The sequence below is a fragment of the Canis lupus genome, chromosome X (genome assembly GCF_048164855.1).
Source record: "Canis lupus baileyi chromosome X, mCanLup2.hap1, whole genome shotgun sequence".
NCBI lineage: Eukaryota > Metazoa > Chordata > Mammalia > Carnivora > Canidae > Canis > Canis lupus.
This window is the reverse complement of record NC_132876.1, coordinates 19,011,728-19,022,830: the sequence shown is the minus strand read 5'-3', so window position 1 is coordinate 19,022,830 and position 11,103 is coordinate 19,011,728. Positions and strand designations below refer to the sequence as shown.

General features: G+C 43.6%; 1 protein-coding gene across 2 annotated transcripts; it reads left to right on the top strand.

Moving 5' to 3' along the window:
* The first annotated feature begins 221 nt into the window (after nucleotides 1-221).
* On the top strand, nucleotides 222-9,190 carry CCDC160 (coiled-coil domain containing 160). Of its 2 annotated transcripts, XM_072815270.1 has the most exons (4): nucleotides 222-526; nucleotides 1,671-1,728; nucleotides 5,075-5,275; nucleotides 7,783-9,190. In XM_072815270.1, the coding sequence occupies exon 4, from the start codon at nucleotides 7,807-7,809 to the stop codon at nucleotides 8,776-8,778; it is 972 nt and encodes a 323-aa protein (XP_072671371.1). In that variant the 5' UTR covers nucleotides 222-526; nucleotides 1,671-1,728; nucleotides 5,075-5,275; nucleotides 7,783-7,806; the 3' UTR covers nucleotides 8,779-9,190. The 2 variants fall into 2 exon arrangements, with proteins under 2 accessions (XP_072671371.1, XP_072671370.1); XM_072815269.1 differs by lacking the exon at nucleotides 5,075-5,275 and having other exon boundaries at nucleotides 226-526.
* The last annotated feature ends 1,913 nt before the right edge of the window (nucleotides 9,191-11,103 follow it).

Below are 11,103 nucleotides of genomic sequence, written 5' to 3'. Positions count from 1 at the left end.
GACCTTCCGGAGCCGACCCTCCTCAACGCCAGGCTACTAAACGGCAGGCCTAGGTATGAGCCCTGTGCCACGCCCTCCCCCCCAGTCCCCGTGTCCAGGTGGCTTTGTGAGTCACCCGGGCCCTCCGTAATAAGCCCACGGTGGGTGGGGCCGCCTCACACTTTGTCGCCCCTTCCCACTCTGACTCAGCCCTCGGCCGATTGAGCTCCCACCGCCGGCGGGCAGCCGCCACCGCCGCTGTGCCCGCCCCACCGGGCATGCTCAGAGCCCCGGCGGGCCCCGACTGGCGGCAGGCAGCGCCCCGCGCGCAGCGCGGGGCCCCGGCGCCCGGGTCCCTTTAAATCCGGCCGGCCGGTTGCTAGGCAACGGCGCGGCCCGCGCTGGCGCTGCACTGCAGAGGCTCTGCCCCCGGCCGGCCGGGCCGGGTCGCGGTGGCCAGCGCCGAGCCCAGGGCTGCCGCCCGCCGGTGGTGGCTGGCTTCGGGGAAGAGGGGCCAGGGCCCGCCGGACCCCACCCACATCTCCAGGTACGTCTGCGCGCGGGAGCGCCGGGGATCCCCCGGACTCGCCGCTGAGGGACCCCGGGCTGAGGCACCCCGTCCCCCCACCACCTCGGCCTCCGCCCCCTGCCCCCCCCCCGCCCCCCGCGACTGCAGCTCTCTGCTCTCTTCAGAGCCCAGGCCGGGAGTGGCGGGCGCCGGGGAGCCGAGGGAACTGGGTGTGGGAGTCCGGGTGCAGAAAGAGGAGTGGGGTCAGGCCTCGCCGGCTGCCCCACCACCACCCCCGCCCCCCCACTCCCCCTGCTCCCCCTTCCGCCACAGGGTAGGGACTGGGGAGATGGCAGGGAGCGCCCAGATCCGAGCTCCCTTCTCTCCACTGGAAGCAGCGATGGCAGGAGTTTGTTAACCATTTACCGAGAAAAACCCCAAACTATGCATGCACAGATACAGCTTTACAGCAAGAATGTGACTTCCATACTAATAAAGTACTCAGCCTTTGGAATTAAGGTGACTCCGTATCTTTTCTTCTAGAGGGAATAGTTTCACACTAATAACAAAGACTTGGAGGGTGATGACCGTTTACAGGGCCCAGTTTTCAATGGTACTTTGCTTCACTCTCAATATCTGCCAAACAATAGGCAAAACAGTTTGTCCCGTGAAGTGGACACTTGGCTCTGAAATGTTAAGACCCTGAAAGATTGAGGCAAAAAAAAAAAAATCGAGATCACTTTCCTTTTTCGTGATTTCACAAATTAACCGGACTCTGATGAAGGGAGGCAAGGCCTAGGCTCCAGCCCTTTGCTAACGTGGCTCTTGGCACACTCGTTAATAACAAGCATGTTCCTGAGGGCACCAGCAGTGGCTCATTTGTTCAGTAGGTGCTAAAGGCCGGGAGAGACTGTGTTGAATAACATGCCACCATGATTCTTGTCCTATTTGATATTTGCATCTCTGGGGGACGGAAGACTTAGTGGCATAACAGTTGGGAAAGTGGGTTGGCAAGTTAAAAAGAAAACTTGCTTCAGAGTGTCTGGCATCATATTTTAGATAGGCCACACGGCATGCTAAGTATATCACTTGTCATTTTAAGCTACATCTTGGATATAAACATGGATTTGGGCATTCTGGTTAATTATATTTTCTAATTATGCTGTGGGAATTTTATTTTCAGTTCACACTGGAGAAGGAGAACAACGGCATCCAACAGAAGACCTTGGACGTCAGAGAGTGTAAGTACAGTTGTGCTGGCTGATATATTGTTACTGTTGGTGTTCTGAAGCGCAGAGCCTCACCCAACATCCAAGACTTCAACCTTGTAACTAGATGGTTCATCTGCATTGTCAGCACACTATCAAAAAGCCTCATGAAAAAAAAACCTCATGAAAATACAAAAGAAACCGTGTCCTGAAGACTTTGGCTAAGCCAAATCAACTTTGAGGGGAAAAGGGAAGTCCTTTTCCAAAAATGGTCCCCCAAATACTGCATAAACCAGAGGAGAAATTCTCAGTATTTACAAAAACTCAGAATCACAGCATTAGATAATTTTCAGAAAAAAATATTAAGGCTCGTTCACTCAACAGATATTTGTTGGTGGCCACTATGTGTAGGGAAACAAAGGTGAATAAGATCCATCCCAGGAGATCACAGTGTATCAGTGAATTAAAAGTATGATGAAATGCTGTTGAAGCAGCACTGGAAAAACTCAAAGTGCACAGTCATCCTAAAGTTCTGGGTAAAGCAACTGGCGATAAAATGCAAATATTGTCGATTGTGGAAAGGACTACCTTAGGATCCCTTTGGCTTCAGAAATGTGGGGGCATCAGCCACTTTCAGGATTTAGGGCTGACTTTCCCTGAGGCTGCAGGTTAAATTAATCTAAGATTTGAGTTTAGGGTCCTCACTGTTTGTTTTAATAGCACCTACATTTCCTCCTCCTCTCCCCCCCTTGCCCCAAGCTATTTCTGATGTCTGATAATTTCAGGCTGGCAACTTTGGAGGAAACATCTCTTTGTAGAAGGGTTAGGTCATTGGACTGGCTGGTTTATGTTCCAAGGGAGGGTAAGGAAAACCTAAAAAAAGAACAAACCCTGTTGTTGACAGTAAACTTTACAATTGCTTCTGTTTTCATTTTCATTCATTTCTCTTAACCACCTGTGAAATGGGTATATATTGTTCCTCTTTTATACCTGGAGAAAAAAGGCTCACAATAAGTAAGTGTTCCCATAGTTCTACCTTGTGGGAGTCAAGATATCTGCCACCCTTCAGGATTTTTTCACTACAATCCTCACTCACACTCAGTTCCTTTCTCAAGAACTTCCTTTTCCTTCGTCCCCACATTTTTGCACGGTAACACGTGTTCCCCCACCTTGACTTCAGATACTTCATTCGGGTCCTCATTTTGGCATTTAACATTTTTCTGTGAGCCAGTGATTCTCAAGAGGGTGGAGAATGGAGAAGCTCCCCTAGAGGGGCCAGAGTCTTCTCAAATAAGGAGAGAGGGTAGTGATGGTAGTGCTTTGTGCCTGGGAACAGTGGAGGCAGAAAGAAAAGGTTGAGAACTACCGCTTTTAAGTGAGAACAGATCAGACAATTGAGCAAAGAAGCCAGGCCAGTGACTTTGTGTAGCAGACTTTTTTTTTTCTCTCCTTCCTTATTTTGGCCAAGCAGTTTTTCTGAGGGTTGGGAGAACTGAAACCATCCAAGAATAATGGGGAAAAGTTCCCTGCGCTAAGAAGGGCCCTTTGTCTTCCCCTTACTGCTCCTGGGCTGTGACTACAAGCCAGGCCCCTAGTCCAGGGTGGCTGGAGGGCTGAGTGTCCTGAGGACCGTTTGACCATCCCAGGTTGGAGATGACCTTTTGCAATGCCTGTTTGCAGTTTACAAAGTTTGGGATGAAACACTTTTGCGAGGTGGGGGGTAGGAGTGGAAAAAAGCCTCTGGAGGTTTTCCAGAACTGTTTCCCAGTCCCTGCCCACCCCTGCCTGGAAGAATAATCGCATTTTGCAGACAGATGTAGATTTATGCAAAAGAGATGGTCCTGAAAGTTTGAAATCAAATTCCAATGTAAATGAGATAAGGCAACCGAAGGAAAGAAAAAAAAAGGCCTTTGATTTTTAGCTTAGTGAATTTCCCTAAAGCATGTGATTTTAAAAATGAATATTTTAGAGAACAAATAATTAGATTTCACATATTTGATCACTTATCCATGTTAATATGAGTCTATTCCCTGGGGCCCCCTACCTTGAAAGTGGAAATGAGATGGTTTTGTGGGTTTCTCCTTTCACAGTAAATAGTGGTGCATTATTTTCTGGAGCTGTTTGAGGATAGCTGTGCATTCACCTAAGATTTTTATGGAATGGTTTGCCTAAAGTTCCATAATAAATGATTACTCTTTGCTTAGCCCTCAAAGAGGATATTATGTTGCATCACATTACATTATAAATTAATTTGCAATTTATTTTATCAGTGGTTCCCACATTCTTTAGATGAATATAAACCACTTCCATGAGTCAGGAGATCCTTACTCCACCAAAATACTTTACTACTTTGCCACCAAAAAAAAAAAAAAAAGGAAAGTCACCAGAGGATAAATGGTAATGTTTTCAGAAGGACACTAATTAGAATGATCTGGAGTCTGTTATTAATTTATGTCAGGCACAAATGAATAGATGTAGCCGTATTACAGACACCCTTGTCAACTGTGCAGTCCCAGGGACTTTTGCGGGATTGCTGTCTTAGAGGACCATTAATGTTATTTTTCTCAGATGACTTTATATTGTTTCCCTGTGTTCTGGCTTGTTTGTTTCTTTAAGTTTTTCATCTCTCTTGGACCTCCTTGCTCTACCTTTAGTCCTTCAGTAATCCATGTCGAGTTGGGTAGGCAGTTCCAGTAATAAATGTTACAACTGACCCACTAAAATGGCCTGCTTATACTTTCAGTGATGGCTTCTGGTTTGATTTGCCCAGTGCTGCAACAAATTACCCAATGGAGTTTATTGAGAGCAAAATGGCTGCCCTGCCAGGGTAGAGGAGCGTCATTGTTTTAAAGCATATTCCTTGTCCTTGCCAGAGAATACTAATGTCATACTTGTTCTGCATAAAAAACAAACACTGCAATTTGGGAAGGGAAAATGAGACTGGCAACTTTTACCCCCCAGTCTGGGCTTTGCCATACTCTGTGACTAGATTTGTGAACAAGCCCTTAAAGAATATCTTGCCAATGAAAGGGGAAGAGAGAGAGAGAGAGAGAGAGAGAGAGGAGAGAGGAGAGAGGAGAGAGGGAGAGAAAGAAAAGAAAGAAAGAAAGAAAGAAAGAAAGAAAGAAAGAAAGAAAGAAAGAAAGAAAGAAAGAAAGAAAAAAGAAAGAAAAAACAAAAAGGCAGCTCAGAGACCCCTTGACCCTGTCCTGTGTAAGCCATGGGAGGGAAATTCCAAAAGGCTTTTCAAACCTTTCTCTTTTTGTCCTTTGATATGTGACATGCAATTCTCCTTACCCTCCCCCCCTTCATTTTTCCTCTCTCCTTTTGTGGCCCTTTAAAAAATACCTAAGCTCTGAAAATGGTTGTTTTCTTTCAGTTTGTAGAATGAAACCTAGCAGAAGAATTTTAAAGCCAGCACTGACCTGGGAGGGTCTCAGTTTTACCACTACAGGCTGTGTGTACTTGGTCAAGTCACCTGACTTCTCAGAGCCTCAGTTAGAAAATGAGTGGACTCTTCCCAATTCTTTGAAAAGCACTGACTATATCAGGAAATTGTACAGAGGTCCAAGGAAGAAAGGTAGTGAAGTTGACGAGAAAAAAATATGTCTGTGTTTTTGTCAGATTTATGGGAGGGTTGGGGACAGACATCACTTTCTCAAGGTACAAAGTTATTAATGAAAAGAGTTTTTTCTGTTTTAACCTTTTTCTGTACCCAGCTCTCTATCTCAGATTTCTCATTATCACTACGTCCAGGTATACAGTGGACTCACCTTATGTGCCCCCTGCACACTTCCCTTCCTGATCAGTCTCATCAATGCCTTTCATTCAGAATTAGGTACAAGGAATACTAATCTGTCTCCTCTTGCTACCTGATTTAGAAGCATTTGTATCTTTTATTACAGAATTGTCTGTTGAAACTTTGCTAAAAAATGTGACTGGCACTTAGTATCACTGTCTTCTCTCTTCCCTCTGTTCCTTTCTTTTCTGACCACTGTGATAACTCCCAGTCATTTGCATTCATATTTCTAAGAGAGGAGAGAAGCCAGAATTAGGATGGTCTTCCCCTTTAAGAAAAAATAGAGCATAGATGTTTCTGGATGGTGATTTAGTGGAATAATAAAAGTCACAAAAGACTATTTCAAGAGAAAGGAGGTGATGCTCCAATGGCAAACATATATCACGAATTCCAAGTCTCCACTTATTACTGTGGTCTGGCTAGCTAAACTTATAAAGCTTGGCTTAAGGCTTTTGAACCAATCATTCTAACACCTTCACTGAATATTTGTATCTTTCCTTTTACTCAGAGCCAAGTAGTTGCCAGTGGGGAATGTACCCTTAGAGATAGCAAGTCCCTTCCCTCCTTTTCCAGGGTGGAGGGATTGGCATGTTCTGTACACACAGGTAACAAGTTTACTCTCACTGTAGCAAGGGAAATCTCACATTTAGCAACTACTGTTGCTAGAAAATGTACTGGAGAGATAATATACAAAAAAGTGGTTATCTCAGAGCCATGGGATTATGAGGGAGATTCCTTTTGGTTTTTGTGCTTTTCTGTATTTTCCAAAATCCTACAAAGAGCTTCCAGTACTATTAGAATCTTTATAATGAAATGTTACATAAATATGTATTACATAGTAAATAATATAATGTTGTAATCTTTAATAATAGGAAAGAAAGTGTTACTTTAAAAAAAGAAACAACAATTGCCATTTTCTGTTGCCAAGATAAAATTGTATTTGTATGCGTGGGAAAAATAGATGCAGGCACACTTTGATTTTTCCCAGTGAGGATGCTACAAATGCATTGCAGCAAATGACTGTATAAACTGAATAAAGTGATCCCTTCCTTTTTCTTCCCCTTTGGCAATCCCTGTAGTTGCTAGTTTGGTGGTTTCAGGTATCAGTGGCCTTTCAGTGTGTTGCTTGGGTCTACTTTCTTTCTTTTTTTTTTTTTTTTTTTAGTTTTTTTTTTAGTTTTTTTTTGGGGTCTCCTTTCTCTCTACTCTCTGGAGTAGTTATATTTGATCAGATATTTCCAAAAGTTAGGAATGCTGTGAGTTATGGATTCTCCTTGAATAGGGAAGATGCCTTTTGGAACAAATAAATATCCTCTAATCTTTAGAAATTTGGAAATTTGGTTGTGATTTGGTATGTTATGTTTTCACCTAAGAACTACACTTGGAATCAGTATCTTGAGAAGAACACATTCGGTGGCATTCATATTTTCACTTGTTGCCATTCGGTTCTCATCATGAAATTGCTGTCAAAATGGCTAGATTTCTGTACACTTGGCAGTCTGGTCTAAAAACAGAGCCCAAGACTGGAATAGCAGGAATTTGCAGGTCAAGACAGAAGGGCATTTGGCAGAGTTAGTCATAAGGAAGTCTGCACGGTATACTTTACCAAAAGCAGCTCACATTGCATTAAGCCCTGATGTTTTAGTTACTTTAAAGACTGAGTAAACAGTGGTCCAATGCAAACGAACCAGAAAAAAAAATCAGGCACATGGGAAGCACAGGTATTAACCTACTATTAATATTAACCTGTTAATTTGAAATCACTTTTATTCTTTAGAAGCAGTACATTTTCATTTTTTAAAAGATTTTATTTATTTATTCATTAGATACAGAGAGAGAGAGAGAGAGAGAGGCAGAGACCCAGTCAGAGGGAGAAGCAGGCTCCACTCAGGGAGCCTGATGTGGGATTCAATCCTGGGACTCCAGGATCATGCCCTGGGCTGAAGGCAGGCGCTAAACCGCTGAGCCACCCAGGGATCCCAGCAGTACATTTTCATGTGTACAGTTGCTTTCTCATAGAAACATCTTCTCTACAGTAAATAGCCAAATGTATCAATTGATTGGCTAGACTGCACAGCAGCAGAGAATTTTAAGGCCGGAAGAGTCTGTGGACCTTAACTGGTTTTCAGTTTATAACAGAGGGACCTGAAGCTCTCTTGGTGAGTTACAGGGAGAGCTAGTCCTCAAATATTTAGGTTTTTACACCCGTGAGCCACTACAAGTAGTTATTTCCATTACATCAGCTGCCAGTATAAACAGTGTACCTTGATTTTAAATTTGTTTTGCAGGAATTGGAAGACGTACCTGGAGAAATGGATGCTAGAAGAAAACACTGGAAGGAGAATATGTTTGCTCCTTTTTTTAGTGCACAGGATGTTCTAGATGAGGCTTCTCAGCCTGAATCTTCTTGTGAACAAATGACTTTAGATAAAGCCAATAGAATAGAAGGGCTTTTTAATTTGTCCAGTAGAAAGTTTCAAGAAGAAAATAAATTTAAGAGGAAGGAATTTATTTCTCAACTGAATGAAAAAGAACAAGAACCAAATTTAAGAGAGAGAAAGATAAACATTTCAAAGAATGAAGCTGACACAAATTCTGTCTCCTGTGAATCATCTAATTTGGATGTGGTGACCGAAGAAAGCTTTAATAGCACAGAAGATCATTCTATCTGGAGTACAAAGGAATTACCCATCCTACCGCGACAAGACGTGAAGAAGAAATTTACCGAAGGAATGTCTCCCAAACTCCGCCTGAATCTTTTGAATGAAGAACTGGAAGAACTTAACATGAAATGCAGGAAAATAGAAGAGGAATTTGAAAATGCTGAAAAAGAACTTTTGAACTCCAAAAAAGAAGTCTCCTCGAAACCCCTAAGGTTTCAGGAAACGGGTGGAGAAACTTCGAAGAAAGACTGGGAGCTTCAAGCTTTAAGAAATGACCTATCTGAAAAAGCGACAAATGTCCAAAACCTAACTGAAGAGCTCCAGCAAGCCAAAGAACTCATCCACAGGCTGAGTCTAGAGAACAGAGATTTAAAAGAGGCCGTTAGGAAACTCAAGCGTCAAACTGAGATCGGAAACGCGCTCCTGAAGGAAGAAATGAAACTGTATTATGAATTAGAGATGGAAAAGATCCGCGGGGAGCTGGATGCCATCAAGAATGAGCTGAGAGCCGAGAAGACCCTGCAAGCAAGAAATAACAGGGCCCTGGAGTTGCTTAGGAAACACTTTGCTTCTGTGACATCATCAAGTACCCTGGACAGCTTGACAGAGGATTTTTTTTAAAAGTCAAAAAAAAAAAAAAAAAAAAAAGGCCTTTTCATGAGGCGAATCATGGAGCCAAATCGGTGTTTCTTGTGCTTTCTTTGTGTGCTGCTTAAAATGGGTGTGATGGGAAGCCGTTGTTCATTTGGGTAGAATCGGGCTATCCATAAAATGTGTAAGCGTTAACTTCAAAGCTTCTGTTTTCTCTTTCTCATGACATTATCGTGAGAGTCCAAATGGAAACGAAGCTTCATATATATATATGAGTATTTCACTCAAAGACATGCTGCAGTGATTCACCAAATCATTTACAAATACAAGTCAACAGCCATTTTGTGATTTTGTGAGCAATATGTCCTTGGCACGTGAATATTCTTCCATCTGTGTTCGTTGATGTTAACAATAAAAATCTTGCTTATGTGTCTAAGCATAACATGTGTCTCTGGGTCTTATAGCTGCCTGTTCAGACTCAATGGGATACTAAAAATGTATCTGCTTTCTTTGAGATCCAACCTTAATTAGGCACATATAAACATCTCTGGAAAAAAATGCAGCTTTGCCCCCCCCCCCCGCTGTTTTCCCCATGCTTTCTCCCTTGACCTGGCCATGGTTCCCATAGACTACAAGACGACTTAAGAAGCATGACTGTGACCTTTGCTACAGCCCTGATTTTGTCAGCAATAGCTGCTTTTGCATTTTCTTATGTTGCCAGCAAGGGGCGTTGTTTGCACAGTTCTTCCAAAATTGTACCAGGGAAAATTTATAAGCCTTCGTGCCCTGGTTTATATCACCAGCTGGCAGGGGCTGGAGTGAAAGGTGTAAGATGTCACCGAGGTAAGCTGTTAGCGATCTAGCTCGATTTGTTTGGGAATCTGGTCCCATCGGGGGCTTAGGCAATGACAATTTTGTACTTACAGAGAATGCAAATGCACTGGTTCGGTCCTTTGGTGGAAATGCTGGGCCAGTTGAGTCTGTGCATTTGCTTGTATCAATCACTAAGATCTCTTGTAACAGGAGTTCTATTTGCATGGTGTTTTTAAGTCCAATGAGCCAAATGTAACTACAGGTCCAATGGTAAGGGTTTAGGTGTCTTCCCTCCTGGGAAACCCCCAAACTGGGAGTCCAGATACTTGAGTTCTAGGATCTGTTTTGCCAATGACTAGCTAATTAACCAGCTAGGCCTAAAAGTCCTCATCTGTAAAACAAGGGAGTACCTCAATCATTCAAATTCTGTTCTTTGCCGATGTTCTCAGTGGTTTGATTTGCGAGTATAACTGTACCTGTGACAAAGCAGACCTGCTGCTTTGGGGACCTACTTGGCTGACCCCCCTCCTTTCCTTCTTTTTTTAAAGATTTTATTTATTTATTCATGAGAGACACACAGAGAGAGGCAGGCTCCACACAGGGAGCCTGATGTGGGACTCGATCCCAGGACTCCAGGACCACGCCCTGGGTGGAAGGCAGGCACTAAACTGCTGAGCCATCCAGGGATCCCCCGACCCCCCTCCTTTCAAAGGAAATATACACAGGCTCTTTTTTTTGAACACCTCCAAATAATAAATCAGGAGAGGATATAAATGAGGTCCTTTGTTCTTTTTCTTGTTTCCTTTATTCATCAAGGTCGGGGAAGGCACTGAAAGGAGGCAAACTATGCCAACCTGGAGGCTGAGCAGGGAGTGCCTGGCCTGAGAAGATTGGACTAAATTGGAAGATAGTGATCTTTGGTGCTTTCTGACTAGGCCCTGATAACTGAACCTGGGTGCTGGCAGCCTGCTGAAAGGGGAAGATGACCTTCAGGTTGCTGGTGGTCCTTGACTTCCTGCCAAGGGCCTAGGTGCATATGCAAGCTAGGAACAATTTGCCCCATTAGGCTCTCTTCCTTATCACCCCCTTAAAAGTTAGCCCTCTGTCCTTGCCCCAGAGAGACTCTCAGTCACTGATCAGCTAGAGTGCAGAGCTGCTTACGTGTTGAAAATAGTTCACAAATTGTGTTAAGCCACTAGGCTCAACGTTCTTAGCACATTTCAATTTTTTTAAAAGGAGTTTTTACTCCAGGAGAATTTATGTTGAGCAACCGCACATCTGAAGTCTTCAGTGACAACTTAGTTTATCTTGCACAAGAGTGTGTGCATGCTTATGTGTATTTAGGGGGGCAGAGAAGAAGTGTGTCTAGAAAAGATGAGCACATGGCTTAGCCCCCCTTGGGGGGATTTCTAGGATGGAACTAGAACACAGAATCTTTTTTCTTTAAAGATTTATTTATTTTATGGAGGGGCATAGAGGCAAAGGGAGAGGGAGAAAGAAGCAGATGCTGTGCTGAGTGTGGAGCCCCATGCGAGTCTCCAT

Coding starts and splice junctions, on each gene's coding strand:
- CCDC160 (XM_072815270.1), top strand. CDS start 7,807: ATGGATGCTAGAAGAAAACACTGGAAGGAGAATATGTTTGCTCCTTTT.